Source organism: Erythrolamprus reginae, chromosome 3 (assembly GCF_031021105.1).
Source record: "Erythrolamprus reginae isolate rEryReg1 chromosome 3, rEryReg1.hap1, whole genome shotgun sequence".
NCBI lineage: Eukaryota > Metazoa > Chordata > Lepidosauria > Squamata > Dipsadidae > Erythrolamprus > Erythrolamprus reginae.
This window is the reverse complement of record NC_091952.1, coordinates 12,247,045-12,274,976: the sequence shown is the minus strand read 5'-3', so window position 1 is coordinate 12,274,976 and position 27,932 is coordinate 12,247,045. Positions and strand designations below refer to the sequence as shown.

Below are 27,932 nucleotides of genomic sequence, written 5' to 3'. Positions count from 1 at the left end.
TTCAGTTCTGGAGACCTCACCTACAAAAAGATATTGACAAAATTGAATGGGTCCAAAGACGGGCTACAAGTATGGTGGAAGGTCTTAAGCATAAAACGTATCAGGAAAGACTTAATGAACTCAATCTGTATAGTCTGGAGGACAGAAGGAAAAGGGGGGACATGATCGAAACATTTAAATATGTTAAAGGGTTAAATAAGGTTCAGGAGGGAAGTGTTTTTAATAGGAAAGTGAACACAAGAACAAGGGGACACAATCTGAAGTTAGTTGGGGGAAAGATCAAAAGCAACGTGAGGAAATATTATTTTACTGCAAGAGTAGTAGATCCTTGGAACAAACTTCCAGCAGACGTGGTAGATAAATCCACAGTAACTGAATTTAAACATGCCTGGGATAAACATATATCCATCCTAATATAAAACACAGGAAATAGTATAAGGGCAGACTAGATGGACCATGAGGTCTTTTTCTGCCGTCAGTCTTCTATGTTTCTATATCCTGCTTTTCCATTTCCTATAAAACTGTCCCAAATACCTAACCAACAAAGCTACAGCCGAAATGACAGAACAAACACACACTCTAGGGCTCAGGTGTTTGGCTGGATCAATTCTGGGCAGGCTGTATCAGACCGAACCAAGCCCTCTAATTTCCGTTGATCCATTAAGGACAATAAACAGCCATTAATAAGACCGAGGCATCAGAGGATAATGTCGCATGTGAAAGGCAGCGGGGTGAATGGGGCTAAGGGGGAAAGACCCAGACAAGAAGGAGGGTCTAATGGACCAGACTGGATGGAGAAGGTGCTGCTGGTTTTTTGCTCACCTCCGCTGAGCTTCCTTTGCTCTTCCTTCACGGCGTCTTCTAAAGCACTGCTGTCTTTCTTCATCTTTTTTGCTCTGTCTCCCAGCTTATGTTTGAGGACGTTCTGCAAATATAGAAGATAACTCGTCCTACTTCATCCGAATTAACACAGAACACTCTGAATCAGGAGTGAAATTTTCCCAGTTGGCTCATGCCTGTCGGTTGTCAGAGAGCCAGTCATGAAGGCTGCACGAGGCTCCACTCACCCACCTAGACATCGTCATTTGGGCTCTTTTACCCTCTGCGCATGCGCAATGCATTCTGTGCATGCACAGAAGTAACCAACTACCCCCCCGATGTCCGTACTACTCCCACCCTGCTGGCCTTCCGTAAGGCCACAAAGACCTGGCTCTACATCCTTTATGGCCAAACTGTATAAATGGGGTTTATTATGGGGTCAGTTTTAGATATTATATTCGACTTCTCTTATTATTTTGTATCTTTTGTATTTGTATTATTATTTTGTAAGCCACCCTGAGTCCTTTGGGATTGGGAGGTTTAGAAGACAGCATGTAGAGTGCTGTACTGCAGGCCACTGAAGCTGACTTGTAGATCTGAAGGTCAGCGGTTCAAATCTCATCACCGGCTCAAGGTTGACTCAGCCTTCCATCCTTCCGAGGTGGGTAAAATGAGGACCCGGATTGTGGGGGCAATAGCCTAGCTCTGTTAAAAAAGTGCTATTGCTAACATGTTGTAAGCCGCCCTGAGTCTAAGGAGAAGGGCGGCATAAAAATCGAATAAATAAAATAATAAATAAATAAACAAACAAACAAACAAACCAATCAATCAATCAATCAATCAATCCAAATGGTGGCATCCAAGCAGGTGGGCAGAGCCTCACGCTGCCTTCATCTCAACTTTCAGCACTATTGAAACTTGTCTTTGGTGCATATGCTCTCAGCATACATAAAAGAAAAGATACATTTGTCAAGAATCATGAGGTACAACACTTAATGATTGTCACAGGGGTCAAATAAGCCATCAGGAAACAATATTTATATAAATCGTAAGGATACAAGCAACAAGTTACAGTCATAAGTGGGAGGAGATGGGCGAGAGGAACAATGAGAAGATAAGCTGGCAATAGTCCCCTTTCCAATGGAGATTTATTTATTTATTTATTTATTCATTCATTCATTCATTCATTCATTCATTCAATTTTTATGCTGCCCTTCTCCTTAGACTCAGGGAGGCTTACAACATGTTAGCAATAGCACTTTTTAACAGAGCTAGGCTATTGCCCCCACAATCCGGGTCCTCATTTTACCCACCTCGGAAGGATGGAAGGCTGAGTCAACCTTGATTGCGCGACAAACGTTCCCTACCTCCAAAGCTTCATCAGACGCATGGATGGCTTTGTTGGCTGCATCTTCCGCATTCTTTACCGCCTCAATGATGCTGGAATAGGCATTGGAAGCGTTGATGGCTCTTTGAATGAAACCGTCCTGGTTTGTGCCATGGATAATGCTGTTGTGGAGAACAACAATAAAAAATGGAGCTGGTTTTATCAGAACTGTGTTCCTGCTGCCAGCAGAAAAGCCTGAAGTTTCAATAGTGCTGTCATTGTTTTACTTCCTCACAATTTTTCAGTACAGGTAGGCCTTGACTTGCAACCAATCGTTTAGTGATCATTCAAAGTTACGACGGTGTTGAAAAAAGTGACTTATGACTGCTTTTCATACTTACAACCTTTGCAGCATCCCCATGCTCACGCGATGAAAATTCAGATGCGTGGCAACTGACTCGTTTTGGTCGCCACAGTGTAAAAAAGATGTTGAGACTCTTAGAAAGAGTTCAGAGAAGAGCAACAAAGATGATTAAGGGACTGGAGGGTAAAACATATGAAGAAGGGTTGCAGGAACTGGACATGGCTAATTTAATGAAAAGAAGGACCAGGAGAGACATGATAGCAGTGTTCCAATATCTCAGAGGTTGCCACAAAGAAGGCACCCAAGGGCTGGAAAAGAAGCAATAGATAGAAACTAATCAAGGAGAGAAGCAACCTGGAGCTAAGGAGAACCTTCCTAACAGTGAGAACAATTAAACAGTGGAATGACTGTCCTCCAGAAATTGTAGGTGCTGTATCATTGGAGGTTTTTAAAAACAGATTGGAGAAGCCATCTATCTGAAATGGTATAGGGCAGTGATGGTGAACCTTTTTTTCCTTGGGTGCTGAAAGAGGGTAGGCATGCACTATTGCACATGCACGAGTGCCCACACTCATAATTCAATGCCTGGGGAGGGCGAAAACAGCTTCCCCCGCCTCCTGGAGGCCCTCTGGAGGCTGGAAACAGCATGTTTCCCAACTTCTGGTGGGCCCAGTAGGCTCGTGTTTCACCCTCCCCGGGCTCCAAAGGCTTCTCTGGAGCCGAGAGAGGGTAAAAACATCCTCCCCATCCCCCTGGGAGGCTCTCTGGAAGCCAAAAACACTCTCCCAGGGCCTCTGTTTGAGCCAAAAATCAGCTGGCCAGCACATACATGCATGTTGGAGCTGAGCTAGGGATATGGCAGATGACCAGATATAGCAGATATGGCTCTGCGTGCCACCTGTGGCACCCGTGCCATAGGTTTGTCATCACTGGTATAGGGCCATGATGGCGAACCTATGGCACATGTGCCACAGGTGGCATGCAGATCCATATTGGAAGGCACACCAGGTGTTTCCCTGTGTCAGCTCCAGCACGCATGCACACACTAATAAGCTGATTTTGGGTCTCGGAGAAGGCCATTTCACCCAGAGAAGCTTCCCTGAAGCCCCGGAGTGCAAAAAATCACTCAATGGGCAAACCGGAAGTTCAGAAAAATGGACATTCAGCTGTCTGCCGGTCTGGCTGTTTTTTCACCATCCCAGGCTCCAGTCAGACCAGGTGATTGTGCGCATGCACAGGGGAAGCCTGGGGGGGTGCACATGTGTGTGTGTGCACGTGGTGGGAATAGGTATGGGCACTTGCGCACATGCTAGCACACACACACACACACACTCTTGGCATATGAATCACAAAAGGTTCGCCATCACTGGTATAGGGCTTCCTGCTTGAGCAGAGGATTGGACTAGATGACCTCCAAGCTCTACTCCTATTCCCATTCCCATTCCATTCCATCCTACGGTTGCAACACCCCAAGACCACAGGATCCACCATTTGCAACCCCTCCAGGTGTCTTCTGACAATCAAAATCATCGAGGGAAGCTTTATTATTCCCTTAACGACTGTGTGATTCACTTAACAAGTGCAGTGAACTGCTTAACAAATGTGGCAAGAAAGGTTTGTAAAGTGAGGCAGAATCCACTCAGCAAATGTCTCACTTAGTGACAGAAAATAGGGGTTCAGTTGAGGACTGCTTGTAGAAGGTCGCTTGCAGAAGAGCTGGTCAATTTATAGAGGCTAGAAATCCAGTTTTAAGGATGGGTGTTTCCCAAGTTCCATCACCAATGAGCTCTTCTCACCTCCAAGCCTTTGAAAGATTGGCCAACCAGGACTAGGAAAAGATGTAGAAAGGCCTGAAATTTCTCTTCCCTGCAACTAGAGTAGTATGATCAGAAAGAATAAACCCAGTCTATAAAAATACAGGAATCTATTGGTTTTGAAACAGGCTAGATCAGGGAATGGCAACCTTAAACACTTAAAGAGCCAAAAAGATCCGAACCGTAAGCCCCCCATCAAATTTTGAAGGCAACCGGAAGTCTGGGTTTCCCAGCATAGAGTCTCCTCCTAGCATGGCATCCTTTTTCCTTTGCCAACCGGAAGTCCAGTTCCCCCACCATCGTGTCCCCTCCTAGCACGGCATAATAATAATAATAATAATAATAATAATAATAATAATAATAATAATAATAATAATAATAATAATAATAATAACAACAACAACAACAACAACAACAACAACAACAACTTATTAGATTTGTATGCCGCCCCTCTCCGAAGACTCCTTATAAGGAGGTAGAGGAATAAGGCATCCTTATTCCTCTACCTGTCCTAATCAAAAGCCCTATCAATTGTGGAGCTGACTCACAGGGTGCAGCAACAGAGGGACGAAAGAGCCACATGCAGCTCCAGAACTGCGGATTGCCAAGCCCTGGGTTAGATTATGACTTTATCAAGGAAGTCAAAAGTTTTAAGATTTAATTGGATTTGTATGCTGTAGTTTTCAAAAGTATGTTTTCCCCAAAATAAGACCCTGTCTTATATTTTTTTGAATCCTGAAATAAGTGCTTGGTATTAAAGGCCCGATTGGGCTTATTATCAGGGGATGTCTTATTTTGGGGGAAAACAGGGTAAAGCCTAGTAATGGATGATGTATTAAAATATGCAATTGTTTGTCGGTGATGATTTGTGTCCATGTGTGATGGAATGTAGCCTGGATTCCCACAAGGGAGGGAGCGATCACTAAATGAATGGTTGTACATTAAGCACCACCTGTAATAATATTGTTAATTTTTTCATTGTTTATGGTACTGTAAGCCACCCAGAGTTGCTTGATACTGAGATGAGCTGCATTTAAATTTAATAAATAAATAAAAATAAGTAAGTAAATAAATAATATGGAGTCTCCTTTTTCAGTACAAGCGTAACTTCAAATACACTAAATGAACTGTTGCAAGTCGAGAACTATCTATAATCTGGAAGGATTATATTTTTAATACAATATGACACATTTTTATGTCTCAGGGTAGAAGCTTCAGTTGCATTTCAACAGCTGGTTAGGAATTGAGAACAAACAAAGCAAATTGGAAGCAATTGTTACCTGGAGAGATTTCGTGCCAGTTCATCTAGAAGCTCTGCATGTTCTTCCGCCAACTCCACCTTCTGGATCTTGTTGCTCGCCAATGTGTACTCCTTCGCCTTCTCGGACAGAGGGTATCTGGCTCCATCTAGCTGAGCTAGTAACTTCTCGGATTCCTGAAACACAACAGAAGCATTGGCCACCATTAAGAATATCTGCATTGCCATTCCTAGATGGTTGAAGGGTCCTCTTCGAAGAATTGGAGCTATGAAGAATATCCAAACACTACAATAATAACACGGGTGTGCAAAAAATATTTTTTGTAATCATCGCAGCAGACCTTGTACATTTTTGTTCTGATTTCAAAAATGTATATAGTTTTTCTGTAGCAGATATAGTTTCCACCGAACAGCCACATTATTATAAGGTATAGGAAATATACTGGTGACATTAAGAAAACAGTAACACAGATGTACAAAAAATATTTTTTGTAATCATCGCAGCGGACCTTGTACTTTTCTGAATCATTTTTTTGTTCTGATTTCAAAAATGTATACAGTTTTTCTGTAGCAGGTATAGTTTCCATGGAGTAGTATCATTATTATAAGGTAAAGGAAATATACTCTGGCAACATTAAGAAAACAGTAATGGAAAGAGGGAAGGCTGAGTCAACTTTGCGCCTGGTGAGCGTCGATCTGCCAAATTGCAGGCAGCCGGCAGTTGGAAGAATCGGCCTGCAATACTGCATTCTAACCACCGCGCCACCTCTTAATGTTTAACATCACTTACCTCTTTCGCATTTATAACCATCTGCAGAAATTCAGAGATCTTCCCCGCGGAGGCGTTAGCCATCCTCAAAGTAGTCTGGATTGTGTCATACTGTTGCTCCATTTCCTTGCTCTTTTGCTATGAGATATGAGAGAAAATTAAAGACTAATGCATAACGTGCAAAGTCTGAGCATAAAAGCCCAGGACACTCTGCTTATCACCCATGTATGTATGTATGTATGTATGTATGTATGTATGTATGTATGTATGTAAGTGTTTTTAATAGGAAAGTGAACACAAGAACAAGGGGACACAATCTGAAGTTAGTTGGGGGAAAGATCAAAGGCAACGTGAAAAAATATTATTTCACTGAAAGAGTAGTAGATCCTTGGAACAAACTTCCAGCAGATGTGGTTGGTAAATCCACAGTAACTGAATTTAAACATGCCTGGGATAAACATATATCCATTGTAAGATAAAATACAGGAAATAGTATAAGGGCAGACTAGATGGACCATGAGGTCTTTTTCTGCCGTCAGTCTTCTATGTTTCTATTTATGTGTGTGTGTGTCTGTCTATCTGTCATAACATCAACATATTACAATATGTGTTTTTGTTATTTTAGTTCTTTTCCACTTTTATTATTTTATTTAATGATTTTTTTATTTTATTTTATTTTATTCCTTTTATTATTGTAGTTCTTTTCCACTTTTCCAAAAAAAAATTCTCTACCTGCAGAAAATTCCCCTATTGTTCTGATTCTTTGACTTGCAACCATTCATTTGGTGACCATTCAAAATTACAATGGCGCTGAGATTTTATTGTCCTCCAGGTAACATTTCATTTAAGTTAGAGAAATGCTTTTTAAATTCCAGCTAATCGTTGATTCTAGATCGAAATTTTACAACAAAAGGACACAATGAAGAAAATAAGACTCCTAAAACATTCACAATAACTCTTGCCTCTGCTTCCAAGCACAGCAAACAGTCTGATTTAGTTTTGTTTTCAGTACAGCTTGACTAGCACAAGGGGGGGGGGGGGGGGGAAATCTGCCTCCCAGCAATTTGCCTGCTTGCAGGAGACCCATGCGGCTATAGGCAGCAGCCTGAAACAACTGACGGTCGGGAGGCCGATCCAACAGATAATCAGGTTATGTTGAAGCTGAAACAGGCTGTTTGCAGTTTGCTGCAAGGAGTTAAATTGCTGGGAGGCAGAGGCCAAAGGGTGGGTGCCGGAGGGTGGGCAGGGTCTCCGGAGAGGGGCGGCATACAAATCCAATAAATGAATGAATGAATGAATGAATGAATGAATGAATGAATGAATAAATAAATAAATTTGGTGTATAAGACGCACCCAAGTTTTCCCTCTCTTTTGTGGGGGAATGTGTCTTATACTTCGAAACGTGGGGTAACAACTGCAGTGAGTCATTTAACAACTGTGACAAGAAACAACTGTCTTGTTTAGCAACAGAAATTTGGGGGTCAATCATGTGACTGTGGGGAATGCTACAAAGGTTATAATTGTGAAAAACAATCATAAATCACTTCTCTCGGTGCTGTTGTAACTGTCACTAAACAAAAGGTTATAAGACCCTGTATTTCCAAAATCACTTGGGGCATAGTAGCTCATTCTGCAACTCACAAATCTCAGTTTTTACCTGGGTTTCCTCTAAGTGATTACGGTTCAGGCTGTTGAGATCTTCTGTCTGTCGGGTTTTATTTACTGCTTCATTCAGGGCATCTCGTAGGTCCATCAAATCCGAACTGTACTGATCCAGCTGGTCATTGATTTGATTAACCAGTTGTTGGTTAGACTCCAACTTGTTGAAGAGCTCACTTCTCAAGCGGTTTAGCACTGAGAGAAAGAAAACTTTGGAAGATTAGTGATGGACATCAAGAGTTCCATGAAGGGGAGATAACATTTCCTTAATTCTAAAAGAGTAGCATCTCCAAGCCTGCCAGCTTGAATAGAATAGAATAGTCTTCTCCAGCAGCATAGTTCAAAGGCCTCAATTCTTTGGAGCTCAGCCTTCCTTATGATCTAATTTTCACAGCCATACACTGCAACTGGGAAAACCAGAGCTTTGACTATATGCAGCAGAATATCTTAGAAAATACATAAACTGGACATACCTCCTACCCTCAAAATGTCGCTACAGAGCACTGCACACCAAGATAACTAGACACAAGAACAGATTTTCCTGAACACCATCACTCTGCTAAACAAATAATTACTGAATTTAAACATGCCTGGGATAAACATATATCCATCCTAAGATAAAATACAGAAAATAGTATAAGGGCAGACTAGATGGACCATGAGGTCTTTTTCTGCCGTCAGACTTCTATGTTTCTATTCTCTCAACACTGTCAAACTATTAAGTCTGCACTACTATTACTAATAGTTTTTTCTCATCATTCCTATCACTAATTTCCTCCCACTTATGACTGTATGACTGTAACTTGTTGCTTGTATCCTTAAGATTTTTATTAATATTGATTGCTTCCTCATTGTTTATTTGACCCCTATGACAATCATTAGGTGTTGTACCTCATGAATTCTTGCCAAACGTATATTTTCTTTTATGTCATACTCACAATTTTGTGTTTCTTCATGCTCCTCAACAGCAATGGCCCTCTGGAAACTAAAATCCATGGCTTTCATGTGCCTCAGCATTGCACCAACCTCAGCTATCTTCTGACGAAACTCCTCCGCAGAAGTGGAGCTAGCGTTGGCTGTGGTAAATGTGTCCATCTGATGTATGAGATCTGCATAAAAAGCCACAACAATGGAAATGCATGATTTAGGATGTACCTCTGCACATATAGAGATTTGATGAAGGAGATGAATGTCTTTCTTATCTCCCACTCATTTCCCTTCACCACTAGTTGGCCAGATTCTTGTAGAGAGCTCCTGATTTCCCTGGCACTTGAATTCCCTTGAAAAGAAAGCCATTTCTCTCAGGATTCCAAAACATTGTCCGATTCAGAATTCAGAAGCAGCACCGTTAGCAAACTAATACCTCACTGACTCTCATCCCATTGAGATTTTTGACATGATTTTATTTCTTTTTTGCTAAACATTTTTCCATTAAATTCTTCCCTTTTTTTTACATTCACCACAATGTGTAACCATGCTAGTATCCCCTGATAATAAGCCAATCAGGCTTTTGAGTACATGGCAATAAGGCCAAGCGCTTATTTCAGGGTTTCAAAAATTATAATACAGGGCTTTATTTTGGGGGGAATCTGTCTGTCTGTCGGTCCGTCCATCCGTCCATCCATCCATCTATCTATCTACCCTGTTTTCCCCCCCAAAAATACATCCCCTTATAATAAGCCCAATCGGGCTTTTGAGTGTATGGCAATAAGACCAATACAGTGATCCCTCGATTTGCGCGTTCTCGATTAGCGCAAAACGCTGCAACGCGGTTTTTCAAAAAATATTAATTAAAAAATAAGTCCGCGTTTTTTTTCCTACACCACGGTTTTTCCCGCCCGATGACATCATACTGATTGCTGATTGGCCAAAATCAGCAAAAGGAGGGAGGGTTGCCATTGCCATTGCCGCCAGCGCTGCCCCAAGAAAGCCGGTGAGAGGAAGGAAGGAGGGAAGGAAGGAGGGAAGGAGGGAGGGTTGCCATTGCCATTGCCGCCAGCGCTGCCCTGTGGGTAGCGGCGAGGAGCCCAGAAAAATCACCATTGCATTGCCAGCCTCCGAACTTGCGTCGCTCCACCTTCTGCGCATGTGCGGCCATGGAACAAAGGGCGCGCATGCGCAGATGGTGTTTTTACTTCCGCATCCAGTATAACGCGGAAATCGGTTAGCGCGGGAGGTCTTGGAACGTAACCCCCGCGCTAACCGAGGGATCACTGTAGTTTATTTCAGGATTAAAAAAAATAAAATAAGACAACACGATAGATACAATCAGCATAAATCCTATCCCAAACTTTCACATGACACCCTTGAAATTTAAGCATCACTCTTGGATCATTTGCTGATTTTTTTTTTTAAATGGGAATTAGGCACCTGGCAAGTAGCACTTTTTAAAAGCAGGAAAATATATAGAATTCTGCCTTACCATTAATTTTATTTTGAATTTTAGTGACGTTCAGAATAAGGGTCTCTGCTTGCTGATAGGTTTCCTGGGTATCATCCATCAGGTGGTTTGCTTTTCTGTGGGTCATTGTTGCCTAAAAAAACAACACTATCGGTTTAGATGACACTGAAAGGCAATAGAAACATAGAAGATTGACAGCAGAAAAAGACCTCATGGTCCATCTAGTCTGCCATTATACTATTTCCTGTATTTTATCTTAGGATGGATACATGTTTATCCCAGCATGTTTACATTCAATTTCAACTCCTACCCTCAAAACGTTGCTACAGAGCACTGCACATCAAGACAACTAGACACAAAACCAGTTTTTCCCCAAATGCCATCACTCTGCTAAACAAATAATTCCCTCAATACTGCCAAACTGTTTACTAACTCTGCACTACTATTACTACTAGTTTTTTTCTCATCATTCCTATAACCTATTTCCTCCCACTTATGACTGTATGACTGTAACCTGTTGCTTGTATCCTAAGATTTTATTAATATTGATTGCTTATTTGACCCTTTATGACAATCATTAAGTGTTGTACCTCATTATTCTTAACAAATGTATATTTTCTTTTATGTACACTGAGAGCATATGCACCAAAGACTTGTGCATCCAATCACACTTGGCCAATAAAAGAATTCTATTCTATTCTATTCAAATAAGGATAGAAACATAGATGATTGACGGCAGAAAAAAACCTCATGGTCCATCTAGTCTGCCCTTATACTATTTCCTGTATTTTATCTTAGGGTGGATATATGTTTATCTCAGGCATGTTTCAATTCAGTTCCTGTGGATTTACCAACCACGTCTGCTGGAAGTTTGTTCCAGGCATCTACTACTCTTTCAGACAAATAATATTTTCTCATGTTACTTTTCATCTTTCCCCCAACTAACCTCAGATTGTGCCCCCTTGTTCTTGGGTTCACTTTCCTATTAAAAACACTTCCCTCCTGAACCTTATTTAACCCTTTAACATATTTCAATGTTTCAACCATGTCCCCCTTTTTCCTTCTGTCTGCCAGACTATACAGATTGAGTTCATTAGTCTGTTACAAGTTACAAGTTACAACGGCATTGAAAAAAGTGACTTATGATCATTTTCCCACACTTACGACCATTGCAGCATCATAAATATGAGTCAATTGCCAAGCATCCAAATATAAATCATGTGAGCATGGGGAAGCTGCAATGGTCATATAAGTATGAAAAAGTCACTTTTTAAATAAGTCACTTCCTTCCTGAACCTGATTTAACCCTTTGACATATTTAAACGTTCATCCACATCCTTGCAAACCGCACAAGCCAAAGGAAAGACACAATTAACCTTTCTTGGCGTGGCTTAGCCTCTTGAGCCAGCCCGGACATTGGGATGATGTCATTGTTTTGTGCCCTGATGGTGGACCCTAGAAGGTGGGGTCCTTCAACCACCAGGCTAACCAGACTGGGTGAATTCAAACCATTCATAAAAGCTTCAGAAATGGGGGTTTTTTTTAAAAAGAGCAAGATTGATGTGGCATTCCCTTCGACGCAGCTGGAATAAGACTTCTGTGGAAGCAGCGATGGGGGTTTGTTTCAGAGATGGTTTAAGGCAGGGGGTGGGGCTCCTGGGGGTTCGCAGGGGTTCTAAGCCCATGATGGTGAACCTGAGTGATTCTACGCCACCCCGAATGAGCGGGGTGGCGCAGCAGGTAGAGTACAGTACTGCAGGCCACCAAAGCCGACTGTAGATGTGCAGGTCAGCGTTTCAAATCTCATCACCGGCTCAAGGTTGACTCAGCCTTCCATCCTTCCGAGGTGGGTAAAATGAGCCGGTGATGAGATTTGAACCCCTGACCCGCAGACCCAGCAGTCAGCTCTAATGGCCTCCAGCACTGCAGGAAATAAAAGGGGCGAAATAAGTGAAGGGACGCAAGATTTTGCGTCGCTTGACTTTGCTTAAATAATCAGCAACTTGGCTTCAAAGGGTCACTAAATGAACCGTTGTAAGTCAAGGTGGGGAAATGGTTGCACCTTGTGCTGAAGCGCGTTGAGATCCTGAACAAAATCCGTGTTCTCCTCTTCCAGTTCATCGGCATGTTGCCTCACTCTGTAGATGGACCTCTGGTACTCGCGCACTTGGTTCTGGTGAGGAAAGAAGCAAGGGCAAAGTAAATCTTAAGAACTTCTGGGACTTTGTAGAATGAGCAGAAGAGGAACAGTTAACCTGGGAAAACATTTCACATACGGTAATGGCTTGCATGGAGCCGTTGATGCTGTGCAGGCGGGCCCAGGCAATTGAGGTGGTGTTGAGGCTTGTCAACTGGTGTTCCAGGGCCGGGAAGTCACTTTCAAACTTCTGGAGATCTTCTAACAAAAGCAGCACACAGCTGTCACAAGCTGTTAATGAGAGAGAGGAAAATAAGCCGATGGAGAGTCTCAATGATCCAGGTCGTGGTTGTTTCGAAAGTGTCTTTCCGAAAGGCAACTGGATTATTTTGGTCCAACAGTTTCGATGTTGTCTTTGCCAGTCCAATGCGCCACCATCTTTTTTTTGGTAATTTTTGGGAAGTTTTTGGCTCTCTGAGCATGCACGGAGGTAAAATCCTTCCTCCGAGCATGCGTGAAAGCAAAATTGCACAAAGAGATGCATGTACATGTGCGAGCGTAGCCAGTGGGTGCATGTGAAACATCGCAATAATAATAATAATAATTCATTAGATTTGTATGCCGCCCCTCTCCGAGGACTGCAATGCGCACCGGATGCAAAAGGTAAGAGGAACCTGTCCCTGCATTTAACCAAGATGGCATCAGGCCGTACTGAGAGAAAGACCCCAAAACAGATACAGCTGGGACCAAGACACTGAAGGAAAGAAGCATCCCTGACCTTCACATCTCATATTGTCTGGACCATCCACCACGGGGATTTCATGCTTCTTTATACAGGTGTCACATTGCTTTCCTGTCAGGCCATTGGTACAGGTGCATTCACCTGTGCGAGGGTTGCAGGAGCCTCCTTTACACTGGCATTCTGTTGAGAGAACATCCAAGGACATAGATTGACAAAGCAGGACTGCTTTTAATTTCTTTCTTTCTTTGTCTTTCCTTCTTCCTTCCTTCCTTTCCTTCCTACCTTCTTTTTCTTTCTTTCTCTTTCCTTCCTTCCTTTCTTTCATTCCTACCTTTTTTCTTTTTTCCTTTCTTTCTCTCTCTTTCCTTCCTTCCTTTCCTTCCTACCTTCTTTTTCTTTCTTTCTTTCTTTCTTTCTCTTTCCTTCCTACCTTCTTTTTCTTTCTTTCTTTCTTTTTCCTTCCTACCTTCTTTTTCTTTCTTTCTTTCTTTCTTTCCTTCCTTCCTCCCTTCTTTTTCTTTCTTTCTTTTCCTTCCTTCGTTTACATTTATGTAGTGTATACTGGAGATGATGACCCTTTGAGAGCTGTATACAATGAAATTTCATTTTAATCTATGCCAATTAGTGTAGATTTAAAGTGGCAATAAAGTTATTCTTGTGTTTTACCTTATATCTTATTTCCATGCATCATACAACAATGTGGAAATAACATTGGATAGAATTATTTCTCTCCACAAAGTCAAAGCTTTTCTTGCATCTTGGAAAAACTGTCTGGATTTGACTAGATCTGTCATTTCTCTTTCCTCTCCCCCCCTCCCAAAATTAGGTCTTCCTATTTGCTTTTGAACTGTGTATTGTATTGCATAATCTTATAAAATGTTTACAGAGTAAGAAAAAGCATGTGCCCTCTGTTTTAGGCTCTGGTGTGGTTTTTTTTTAATTATATTAGCAAGATCTAAACATTAGGAAAGGAACTCACTGGAGCAGCCATCTCCATTGAGCCCCCAGTATCCAGGGGAGCATTGCTGACAACGAGCACCGCTGACGCCTGGACCGCAATCACACTGGCCATTCTGAGCATGGCAATTGGGACTCAGCGATCCGATATCACAGTCACACCTCTGGCAGCCCAAGCAGGTTTCGTAACCATAATACCCTTCCTAAAAAGGAAAAAAAAAGTGTGTGTGTGTGTGTTTGCATCCAGATTGTAATAGTTGTAACAATGGTTTACGGGGAGCAATACAGTGGCCTAGAGGTAGAGGAATCCCTGGAGGGGACTGATTCCAGGGGTCTGGGGCTGCCACCGAGAAGGCTCTTCCCCTAGGCCAGTGATGGCGAACCTATGGCATGGGTGCTACAGATGCTTACTGCAAATTGTAGGACTCTTGAAGAAATAGGGTTAGAGTCCAAAGCAGTATGAGATTATGGTTGTGGGTCATGCTAGGCTGTGCTGAGGCACCCGCTATGGTATATTATCTATATGAAAGCAGCCTGAGGAACATATCTGTAAGGGGCTGAGGTGCTCCTAGTTATTTGTTAACCAGTTGTACAATTCTTCCTCTTCTTCTGAGGATAAGGCAGATTCAGGTAAAGAATTCACAGCCTCCAATAGCACACTGCTTTGTTAGATAGATAGATAGATAGATAGATAGATAGATAGATAGATAGATAGATAGATAGATAGATGATAGATAGATAGATAGATAGATAGATAGATGATAGATAGATGATAGATAGATAGATAGATAGATAGATAGATAGATAGATGATAGATAGATAGATAGATGATAGATAGATAGATGATAGATAGATGATAGATTGATAGATAGATAGATAGATAGATAGATAGATGATAGATAGATAGATGATAGATAGATAGATGATAGATAGATAGATAGATAGATGATAGATAGATGATAGATAGATGATAGATAGATAGATAGATAGATAGATGATAGATAGATAGATAGATAGATAGATGATAGATGATAGATAGATGATAGATAGATAGATAGATAGATAGATAGATGATAGATAGATGATAGATAGATGATAGATAGATGATAGATAGATAGATAGATAGATAGATGATAGATAGATAGATAGATAGATGATAGATAGATAGATGCTAGATAGATGGATGGATAGATAGATAGATAGATGCTAGATAGATAGATAGATAGATAGATAGATGGATGGATGGATGGATGGATGGATGGATGGATGGATGGATGGATGGATGGATGGATGGATAGATAGATAGATAGATAGATAGATAGATAGATAGATAGATAGATAGATAGATAGATAGATAGATAAATGATAGATAGATGATAGATGATAGATAGATGGATGGATAGATAGATAGATAGATAGATGATGGATGGATGGATGGATGGATGGATGGATAGATGATAATAGATAGATAGATAGATAGATAGATAGATAGATAGATAGATAGATAGATAGATAGATAGATGATAGATAGATGATAGATAGATGATAGATAGATAGATGATAGATAGATAGATAGATAGATGATAGATAGATGATAGATAGGTGGATAGATAGATAGATTGATGCTAGATAGATAGATAGATAGATAGATAGATAGATAGATAGATAGATAGATAGATAGATAGATAGATAGATGATAGATAGATAGATGATAGATAGATGATAGATGATAGATGGATGGATGGATAGATAGATAGATAGATAGATAGATAGATAGATAGATAGATAGATAGATAGATAGATGATGGATGGATGGATGGATGAAAGGTTCTCCATACCCACTCACCGCTAATCATTCTGATTTGGCTGGACAAGAGAGAGAACACAATTACATGGGGACGCATGGCATATTTGATGTTGGTCATATGCAAATAGGGACAGTGAAATCAACGGCGTGTTCACATTAACAGAACCCATCAGTGACAGAACCACAACAAACCACGATGCCCGTGGGATACACCTGAGAAAACTTAAGAATTATGGATCTATTTTACCTCACAGCGATCACAGTGATGACCTGTCACCCCAGCCTTACACCGACACTGACCAGTCTTAGGATCACACGAGTCCGTCCCACAGGGTAGACAGCTGCACTCTACAAAGAAAAAAAAAGAGTTTTAAAAGATTTCACGATTTCTACTTTTGTTGACTTAACTGCCAGGAGTTTGATCATGACCAGCTCAACGTTGACTCAACTTTCACTCTTTCCAAGGTTGATAAAATGAGGACCCAGATTGTTGGGGGTGTCAGGATCAGGGCCCTACCTGACGTAATATTCCAAATTGCAAAGGGAAGAACTGTAATCAATGTAATGACTTTAACAATGTAAAACTGCTTAGTCATGGTGAATGTACAGATTGTAATGTAATCTGATTGGTTGACAACAGTATACACTATGATGCACCTTTGCATAGATGTATGTAGCTTGTGAATTAGAGTGGCTTATGGCTTAAGGTTTATGGATTGTGAATTAGAGTGGTTTATGGCTTGTGGTGGCTGATTATTGTGGAAGAATATTCATGGCTGAAGACTTTTAGCTGAGTATTGTAACTGAGAATAGTACATGGAGATTTGTGAGTAATTTGTATAGTATCTTCTAGAGAGAGCTAGCTACAGTGTAAATAGTTAGTGTAGGTTTACTATAAAAGAAGTAAATACACTGCTCAAAAAAATAAAGGGAACACTCAAAGAACACATCCTAGATCTGAAGGAACGAAATATTCTCACTGAAAACTTTGTTCCGTACAAAGTTGAATGTGCTGACAACATGTGAAATTTATTGTCAATCAGTGTTGCTTTCAAAATGGACAGTTTGATTTCACAGAAGTTTGATTTACTTGGAGTCATATTGTGTTGTTTAAGTGTTCCCTTTATTTTTTTGAGCAGTATATTTTTCTAAGAAACTCTGCAGTATGTGTCTTCAATTATCTTCAAGACAAAGGTTCCTCATATCCTGGTTTGAGGCAGACTGGCTAGCTGCTTTGGCTATCTGGGTGGGCTAGCTTCTGCAAAACGCTACTCCAACAGGGAGCAATAGGCTGACTTTGGAAACCTCTTAGAGAAGGATGGAAAAGCACTATGAAATGGTATATGTCTAAGTACTATTTCTATTTCTAATGAAGTACTGTATTTTTCTGAGTATAAGACGTGCCCTTTAACGCCCCTCAAAAGATGGTGAAAACTTGGGTGGGTCTTATACACTGAATGTAGCCCCACCCAGCCACCCCCATCCTTTGGCCTCTGCTTCCCAGCAATTTACCTCCTTGCAACAAACAGCACAGAGCCTGATTAGTACAAGCAACTGATTACCAGCCTCTCAACAGTCAGCTGATTGAGGCTGCAGTCAGGCCACATGCTAAAACTGAAAGTGGAACTAGCTGCAAGGAGGCAAATTCTGGAAGACAGAGATAGAGGCAGCTGCAGAATTTTATTTTCTTGTGTTAATCAGACTATTGAAATTGGATGCAAGGATGTAATTCAATAACTAAATGTCTATAGCAGTGATGGTGAACCTTTTTTCCCTCGGGTGGAACTCGTGGAACTCATTACCGGACTCCATAGTGTCATCCCCAAACCCCCAACACTTTACCCTTAGATTATCTAGAGTTGACCTATCCAGATTCCTAAGAGGTCAGTAAGGGGCGAGTACAAGTGCACTAGAGTGTCTTCTGTCCCCTGTCCTATTGCTCTCCTATACCTTTCTTCTATTCCTATATCTCTTCTTCTATTCTTTCATTGATATGTTCTATTACTATATCTTCTTTTCTATTATTTCTTAGATATATTTTACTATGAGTATCTCCTCTATAACATTCATCATTTCTGACAGTTTCAAAATGGGTGAGCAGTGTGGTCGGGCGGTAGGAAAAGCAAGTAGGATGCTTGGCTGCATAGCTAGAGGTATAACAAGCAGGAAGAGGGAGATTGTGATCCCCTTATATAGAGCGCTGGTGAGACCACATTTGGAATACTGTGTTCAGTTCTGGAGACCTCACCTACAAAAAGCATAAAACGTATCAGGAAAGACTTAATGAAGTCAATCTGTATAGTCTGGAGGACAGAAGGCAAAGGGGGGACATGATCGAAACATTTAAATATGTTAAAGGGTTAAATAAGGTTCAGGAGGGAAGTGTTTTTAATAGGAAAGTGAACACAAGAACAAGGGGACACAATCTGAAGTTAGTTGGGGGAATGATCAAAGGCAACATGAGAAAATATTATTTGATTGAAAGAGTAGTAGATCCTTGGAACAAACTTCCAGCAGACGTGGTTGGTAAATCCACAGTAACTGAATTTAAACATGCCTGGGATAAACATATATCCATTGTAAGATAAAATACAGGAAATAGTATAAGGGCAGACTAGATGGACCATGAGGTCTTTTTCTGCCGTCAGTCTTCTATGTTTCTATGTTTCTATCATGTATTTTACTATGTGTATATAGATATATACCCACTAAAACCCTCATTGTGTATTGGATAAAATAAATAAATAAAAATAAATAAATAAATAAGAGCATGTGTGTGCGCTATTGTGCACGCACGAGTGCCCACACGCATAATTCAATCCCTGGGGAGGCAAAAACAGCTCCCTCCACATCCTGGAGCCCCTCTGAAGGCTGGAAACGGCCTGTTTCCCAACTTCTGATGGGCCCAGTAGGTTCGTGTTTCGCCCTCCCCAGCTTCCAAAAGTTTCCCTGGAGCCGGGGGTGGGTAAAAACACATTCCCCCATTCCTCCAGAGGCTCTCTGGAAGCCAAAAATGCCCTCCAAGAGCCTCTGTGCGAACCAAAAATCAGCTGACCGGCACACACATGCACGTTGGAGCTGAGCTAGGGCAACAGCTCATGTGCCAGCAGATATGGTTCTATGTGCCACCTGTGGCACCCATGCCCTAGTTTCGCCATCACTGGTCTGTAGAATGTTCAAATCATTAGAATTGTTTTTTAAAGGATGCTTTATTATTGTTCTAGATAACTTAACAAAATGAAGATGCTTTTTAAAATAAGTGCTATTGTGTCTTCTTTTAAATAGCAGAGAACGAAAGGATTTTTATCCGTTTTATCAAGCGGTTCTTGAATAAAAAGGGCAAAAGTATTGGATATAAATGTAAGAAACCTATAAAGACTATTAGACTTCACCTATGACACTAGGTAGCATTTCAAAAACAATTTTTAAACACATCATGCACTCAGGAAAGAGACTGATTGCAGACCTACCAGTGCAGTTCTTTGCTACGATTGCATCACCGTAAAATCCAGCTGCACACATTTCGCATCGCGGTCCTGCAGTGTTGTACATGCATCCTGTGCAGTCCCCTGTCAATGTGTTACAGTCGCTGAAGAGCATGTTGGGGTCAGCATTCCCACTGCAATCACAGGGCTGGCACGAGCTGCCAATCACGAGAGGGTTTCCATAGTAACCTGGAGCACACCTTTGGATGTGAGAAGACGGTGTTACAGGGCTGCAGTGCGAAGTCCTCCGCTGGTGGCCTGACTCCACCATTGGAGAACTGAGCCGCCCCATCCTGCCATACATGGATCGGATCTTAAGGAAACTCAAGTTGGAAGTGCTGAAATTCTAGTTATATACGGTACCGTTCACACGAAAATCCGGCATAACCAGGCTTGCAAAGACACTGTGTGGTGGAGCCTTTGTAGATACATCCAGTGGCAAAGCTAATGGGGGAAAGAAAGAGGAAAGAGATATTAAAGTTTGCACCAAAGAAAGCTACTGTCAAGATTGAAGCATTGTTTCTATGGCTTTCATCTTGTCATTCAAAGTAGGAGGAGGGGGGGTATGGAATGCTAAGGTTTAATCTACAGACCATGAGAGCCAAGGTCACTGCTGCAGGCATTAGGCGGAGACACAGACTGTTCTCATAACAAAAGGAAGCCTTGCAATTGGACAATGTGAACACAAAGGGGTGGGGAGGAAAGGAACTACCTGTATGCTTTTCCATAGGCAAATAAGAAGCTAACACATGATGTCACCCAAGAATCAAGAGGATTCCATATATATGGAAGATACTCACTTGTTAGAGGGAACTGAAAGAGGGCAGGGACAACCTATGCATTGCAGGTGTTCCTCAAGGGAAGAGTTGCCCACAAAACCATCCTTGCACCTTTCACAATGGCCGCCTTCTGTGTTGTGTTGGCAATTCTACATTGGGGGGAAATGATCATGCTAATTTCACATATGCAAACTATTCACGCTTTATCCTCACATCCTTCAAGAATAAATCTGGCTGCATCTTCAGAAATAAGGTAAGACTCCTTACCTGGCCACAGACACATGATTTTGTTTTTTTATCTTTGGGAGGGGGGAGGAATTATGCTTTATATATTATATTGGTTAATCTTCTCTTTTAATTGTTTTTAAATTGTAGTATTAATTGGATCATATTATTGTTCTGTTTTATATATGCTGTGAGCCGCCTCGAGTCCTCAGAGAGGAGCGGCATACAAATTCAATTAGATAAATTAAAAAAATAAATATAATAACCAGAGAAGTACTTAGGTTTTTCAGCCAGGATGCTAAAAAATTAGGCAATCTCTCTCTCTCTCTCCCTCCCTCTCTCTCCTTCTTCCTCGCTTTTTCCTGCCTTTTGTTTCATTTTTTTCTAATTAGCTGTTCCTTGATATCTGCTAATGTTGAGTAAATAAACATCAAGCAATATTTTGGATAGTTGAACTGAGTGTCAGGTGTATTTTCTCTCTCAACAGCGGGAGAGAGCTAGATGAAAACTAAACTGGAAATTGCCTACAGTCATTTTCTAATTCCAGACTTTTAAATAAGTGATAGGGACCCCTAAATAAAGAAAACGATAAGCACAATTTATTTCATACAAGCTTACAGAAGAATAAACCAAAAGCAGAGCCATTATCTGCTTGCATTTAGAGTTCATGAAATTCAAAGTAAGTCAAAATAGTGTGGAAAAAGTACAGGGCGCCTTATCAGAGAGATAGGTAGCATATAAATTTAATAAATAAAAACAAAGCAAGTGTCCTGGAAAATTTCGGCTTGCTCTAGAATTCATGTTTTCAGCCCTAAAATCATCTCTGTTGAAGTTAATAAATCATTACTCAGCATTTATTGGTGAAAGAGCCATTGTTTTATTTACTTACAAGGCATGTTCCAGATCCCGGGAGACACTGATCCGAATGGCCATTGCAGTCACATGGAATGCATTTCCCTAGAAATAGACCCTTGGTGTCTCTGTAGTAGCCTGGAGCACATTCCTAATTGCAAAGGAAAAAAATATGCTTCAGACCACCATTGAAGGTAGGTAGGTAGACAGACAGACAGAAAGACAGACATCTTGTTTCCTCTCAAATAAGACATCCCCTGATAATAATCCCAATTGGGCTTTTGAGTGCATGGGAATAAGGGCAAGGGCTTATTTCAGGGTTCACAAAAATATAAGGCAGGCTCTTATTTTCAGGGATACAGGATAGATAGATAGATAGATAGATAGATAGATAGATAGATAGATAGATAGATAGATAGACAGACAGACAGACAGACAGACAGACAGACAGACAGACAGACAGACAGACTGACTGACTGACTGACTGACTGACTGACTGACTGACTGACTGACTGACTGAATGAATGAATGAATGAATGAATGAATGAATGAATGAATGAATAGAATGTGGTCCTTGGTGCTCTCTGGGTTTGCTTGTTTTCTTGCAGATATTTCTTTACCCAAACTAGATAACATTATCAGTGCTAGAATAAGCGTGTGTGTGTGTGTATGTGTGTTTGTGTGTGTGTGTGTGTGAGAGAGAGAGAGTGAGACGAAGATAAGCAAGGTAGATTGACAGGTACGGATAGAGATAAAGATACATAGATATTCAGAATACCTCAGATAATAGAAGGATGGATGGGATATAGATAGACAGACAAATAGATAAGACAGACAGATAGATTTGTTAAAGATATATAGTGGTACTAAATATATATAGATAAATATGTACTAGATATAGTTTCTGTGTGAGTGTATTATACACATGCACACACAGTGTGTGTGAGTTTGTATGTATGTAAATGGGACCAGAATCGCCACTGCTGCCTTATATTATCTATTACTAAAACATTTTTTAAAATATGAAAACTAATACTAGTGAATATAAAAGAAATTAAAAAATAAGAGGGGAAAAAGTGCAAGAAAAAACAAAACACTTGAAGAAGAATAGAATAGGATAGGATAGAATATAGAAGCGGCTTGTGATTTTTTTCATAAGCATAGCTTGATCTTAGCCTCTCTCTCTAAAGTTACATAATAATGCTATTTTTCTATAATCTGTCAGAAATCACATTTTTTTTCTCATTTTTATGCAAAAAACCCCAGTAACCCTAATTTCAGTTGCCAATACCTGTAGTCTCTGATAAAAGAAGTTTATTTATGCATCTCAGCAACATCTGCCCATTTCAGTTTCACTAACCCTAGCTTTTTCGTAGAACAATGGATCAAAAACTTTCATTACTAAATGGTGTAGAGCAGCATATTAAGGATCTTAAATGACTTATATAACTGACTTTATATAATAAACTGATGAGTCTGATTACTTGGCATCAGTATTTCCCTCAGTAACTTTAAGATGTATGGACTTTAACTTCCAGAATTCCCCAGCAGCCCAGCTCTAAGCGGTTTACAGAGTCAATCTATTGCTCCCAACAATCACTTTTTGGCTGTAGCCTTTTAATGTATTAGATTTGTTTTATACGCTTTGTTTTTTACACTGTATCTTGTGAGCCGCCCCACGTTTTCAGAGAAGGGCGGCATACAAATCTAAATAATAATAATAATAATAATAATAATAATAATAATAATAATAATAATAATAATATTAAAAAAAAACTGGTGGGATCATAAGCCCGAAAAAATGGTCGAAAATGAGCAAGCAAAACTACTGTGGGACTTCCGACTTCAGACTGACCGAATTCTGAAGCATAACACACCAGACATTGTGATCGTGGAGAAAAAGAAAGTATGGATCATCGACATTGCAATCCCAGGAGACAGCAGAATTGAGGAGAAGCAGCTAGAGAAATTAGTCAAATATGAAGATCTAAAAATCGAGCTGCAACGACTCTGGCATAAGCCCGTGAAAGTGGTCCCAGTGGTACTTGGCACGCTGGGCGCAGTACCAAAGGATCTCAGCGGACATTTGAAAACCATCGGAATTAACAAAATCTCCATCTGTCAATTGCAAAAGGCCACTTTACTGGGATCGGCACACATAATTCGCCGCTACATCACCCAGTCCTAGGTGCTTGGGAAGCGCCCGACTGGTAATGAAATACAAATCCAGCATAGTGATCTCGTTTGCTGTGTTGTACTGACATAATAATAATAATAATAATAATAATAATAATAATAATAATAATAATAATCTGGGTCCACATTTTACTGACCTCAGAAGGGTAGAAAGCTGAGTCAACCTTGAGCCTGGCGAGATTCGAACTGCCAAACTACTGGCTATTGGCAGACAGCAGAAGCAGCCTGCAGTATTGCATTCTAACCACTACCCCACCACAGCTTTTGAGTTGAAAAGCTCCACATGAATTTGGGAGGGAACAGTTTCCTTACCTGGCAAGAATCTCCTCTGTAATTGGCTGGGCACAGGCACAATTCTACACTATTGGCTTGGATGCTCCCACCGGCCTCTGTGGTTTTCTCCAGGATCACCCGATGCAGGGACACAGAGGACGAAATTGGGGAAAAGAGAGCTCGGATCTGCAGCTGCTCCAGGTTAGCCAGAACCATCATCAGCTCTTCCCTGGAGACTGGGTTGTGTGTCTCAGTGTGTCTAAAGTTACCCTAGGAAAGAAGATTGAGCTGCAGTACAACATTAGTTGGAATGTGATTTTCTTACATCAACCAGCCAGATTATGACTGCATTGAATCTTAATTTTCCAATTAATAGGAAATCTGGTTTGGATACATGGACGGTGGGAGAGAGGGAGAGGGAGGGAGGGAGCAAGATAGGGTGGCAGAGAAAGAGAGGGATGGGGGAGTAAAGATAGAAATAGCTGGGGGTTGGACTAGAAGACCTCCAAGGTCCCTTCCAACTCTGTTATTCTGTTCTGTTCTGGATAGAAATAGATGATAAAGAATAGAGATAGATAGATAGATAGATAGATAGATAGATAGATAGATAGATAGATAGATAGATAGATAGATAGATAGATAGATAGATAGATAGAGACAGGTAGGCAGACAGACAGACAGACAGGCAGACAATCAGACAGACAGAATAGATAGATAGATAAGATAGATAGATAAGATAGATAGATAGATAGATAAGATTAGATAGATAGATAGATAGATAGATAAGATAGATAGATTAGATTAGATAGATAGATAGATAAGATAGATAGATAAGATTAGATTAGATTAGATAGATAGATAGATAGATAGATAGATAGATAGATAGATAGATAGATAGATAGATAGATAGATGAAGGAGAGACAGACAGAAAGATGACAAACAGACGGGCATAGACAGTTACAAATGGAGGGATAGGTGGGGTGAGGGGGATGGATAGATAGCCAGAAAGATAAATAGTTGAATCCAATATGGTTGCAATGAAGCCATTCCTTAAGGTATCATGTCAGAATCTGCCAAAAATATAAATCAATTCCAGATCTTCAAATCTGAGCTGCTGATTGTCTCTTTTATGTTTCAGTCTATGGCCTCCACCACGAAAGGTTTGTGTGGCCTTTATATTTAATGTGAATAGATTGCTAAGCACAACAATCAAGCTGAAACAGTAATTTGTTTTCAGAACTGAATGTTCAATGCTGAACTACCCTATTTTTCGGAGCATAAGACACACCCTTTTCCTCCCTAGAAGAGGCTGAAAATTTGAGTGCCATTTTATAATTTGAATGTAGCTTTTTTGAAGCTTTTTTTCCAACTCTAACGAGGTGCTAACAATCTTTCCAGCTCTTACCTTGCAGGCTTTTTCATTGTTACTCTCTCCAAAGAATGTTTTTCCAGCGCTAAGTCTTTGCAGGCTTTTTGCATTGTTCTACTTGCTCCGAATAAGTTTATTTCCAGCCCTAACGAAGTGCTAGCAATGTTCCCAGCTTGCTGACTCTTTCATTGTTACTCTCTAGGAATAAGGTTTTTTTAAGCCCTAACCAGGGGATAAAATAAAGTGCTGAAGCTGACCAGACTAAGGACGCTAGCCAGATGAATACGTGGTAGCAGATTCCCCCCCCCATTTTCCTCCCCCCCCAAATTAAGATACGTTTTATATTCTGGCACGTCTTATACTCTGAAAAATACGGTATATTATTTAATACCTTTACAAGGTTGGAGATTGAAGCCATCGCTCTGCAATGTTCTCCTTCCTAAACACATAGGATCTTATTCAAAATAAGCATCTAAAAATGATCAGAAACTCCTCGCCTTTCGTAAGCTCCTTAAAACCCACCTCTGCCGTCAGGCATGGGGGAACTGAGATCTTCCTTCCCCCTAGGCCTTACAATTTATGCATGGTATGTTTACGTGTATGTTTGGTTTTATAATAAGGGTTTTTTAGTTGTTTTAGTATTCGATTGTTACATGTTGTTTTTATCATTGTTGTTAGCCGCCCCGAGTCTACGGAGAGGGGCGGCATACAAATCAAATAAATAAAATAATAATAATAATAAATAAATAAAAACTCACCTCCAACAGTTGAAGCTCTCCTTCATACAATTCTCCAGGAGCGGGATAGGAATCTTCAACAAACATAATACTCATTTGGTTTCCCTAGGAAAAGACCAAAAACATATGAATGAAAGAAAACGCAGTTAGACCTGATGCCATTTAGATCAAAGACCCAAGAGGAATGGAAGATCTACCTTGAGGATAACGTCAGCCCGGGATTCCATCGGTATGAACACATCACCTCTTTGAATGTCTGAATGCAACTCGTACTTCAAATATCCAGCATAGGAGGAGACCTGTATTGAAAGTCCATAAGAATTTTAAAATTACTCCCAAACCCTCAACCTACGCTCTAATTAATTTAATTTAAAACTTTTGTTTTCTGTTTCAAGGATTCTGTTTTAATTATGGGTTTTTATACCCTTCCTAAAATCCAGCATTTGTCCATTTTTTTCAACAGGTCTAGCCACCTACTTGGTACGTGATTCAATGCAGTATGCAGCATCATGCTAAATTTAATAAAATCTCATAGTGATAATATTAATACATTACAAAAAAAAACTTTTTAAAGACATAAACGACAATGCAAAAGTTTTACGTAGCTGGATCTTTATCATGTATGTTGACCCAGAAAAAAATTTATGAAGAATCTAAATATCATTTCAAATATTAGAATTCGGCTTTTGAGCCATTAAGACACCGGAATATTTTGGCAAAAATTGCATTATCATCCCAGAATCACTTACCTGATCTCCAAGGTAAGAACTGGGGGCGTGCCAATAAAGTTCCTGGAAAGCGTCTGGAAACTGTCGAAGATCGGCGTGAACAGTCTCGTCTTCCAAGCTGACTGAAGTGGAAGCTCCTTGGCGGTCTCCGCTTAGCAAAGTCCACCCACTCATGTCAGTGAACTAGAAGAAACAGATCTTGATAAGTAAATGCAGGTTTGCTGAAGTATGTATGTATGTATGCCTGTATGTATGTATGTATGTATGTATGTATGTATGTATGTATGTATGTATGTATGTATTTATTTATTTATTTATTTATTTATTTATTAGATTTGTATGCCGCCCCTCTCCGTAGACTCGGGGCGGCTCACAACAATAACAAGAACAATGTAAGAACAAATCTAATAATTTAAAAAACACTAAAAAAAACCCATTATTAAAAGCAAACACACACAAACATTCCATGTATAAACGGTTGACTCAGCCTTCCATCCTTCTGAGTTAGGTAAAATGAAGACACGGATCATTGGGGGCAATATGCTGACTATAAACCGCTTAGCGGGGGCTGTAAAGCATTGTGAAGAGATATATAACTCTAAGGCAGTGTTTTTCAACCAGGGTTCTGCAGAAACCCAGGGTTCCGGAAGGGCCAGCCAGGGGTTCCGTGACTTAAGAAGGCGAGGCAAGGCAAAGCAAGTCCCCCCTTCAATCCCGCCTGCTTCTGCAGTGAGCCAGCCTCTTCTTCAGACTCGTGTCCGGCAAATCAATCATTCTCAGCAGCAGCAGCCGCCTAGCAGGAGGAGGAGTGGCAGGGGCGGTGGGGTTGGTGCCGACAGCAGCAGCAGCGCCCTTCTAGCCTTTTGCTGCAGCAGTGGGGCCAAAGTGTGGGCTGCAGCGGCAGGAGGAGGAGGCAGGAGCGGTTGCCTCTCCAGCACCTCTGACGCGGAGCTTCCCAGTCCAGGGCCAAGGCGCGCCAGGCGGCTCAAGGTTCTCTCCCGCTGCTCCTCACGCCTCCTTCCCGAGCCTGCATACATGCCACCGTTATCTCCCTTTTTCCTGCGCAGGGCACTGTAAGAAAGTGTGCCCTACAACTCCCCTCACGCTCAGGGCCTGAGGGGGCAGGAGGAGCGGAAGGCGGAGTGGAAGGCGGAGTGGAAGGCGGAGTGGAAGGCATCCGCTCTGGCTTTGCCTTCATTCCGACCCTCCCACCGGCCCCCGCAGTTGCCAAAA

The 27,932-nt window shown here is 40.9% G+C and overlaps 1 protein-coding gene across 1 annotated transcript in view; it reads right to left on the bottom strand.

The window, feature by feature from the left end:
- LAMA5 (laminin subunit alpha 5) overlaps positions 1-27,932 on the bottom strand; it is a 241,453-nt gene that overhangs the window by 42,583 nt on the left and 170,938 nt on the right. Inside the window, 20 exon segments of the mRNA XM_070744488.1 lie at positions 823-925; positions 2,187-2,328; positions 5,605-5,759; positions 6,373-6,489; positions 8,009-8,205; positions 8,949-9,119; positions 10,433-10,544; positions 12,474-12,584; positions 12,688-12,839; positions 13,327-13,470; positions 14,270-14,450; positions 16,302-16,402; positions 19,525-19,739; positions 19,903-19,983; positions 20,340-20,467; positions 21,433-21,546; positions 23,904-24,134; positions 25,993-26,076; positions 26,169-26,270; positions 26,721-26,882. Of these exon segments, the coding sequence (XP_070600589.1) occupies positions 823-925; positions 2,187-2,328; positions 5,605-5,759; positions 6,373-6,489; positions 8,009-8,205; positions 8,949-9,119; positions 10,433-10,544; positions 12,474-12,584; positions 12,688-12,839; positions 13,327-13,470; positions 14,270-14,450; positions 16,302-16,402; positions 19,525-19,739; positions 19,903-19,983; positions 20,340-20,467; positions 21,433-21,546; positions 23,904-24,134; positions 25,993-26,076; positions 26,169-26,270; positions 26,721-26,882 (2,803 nt within the window).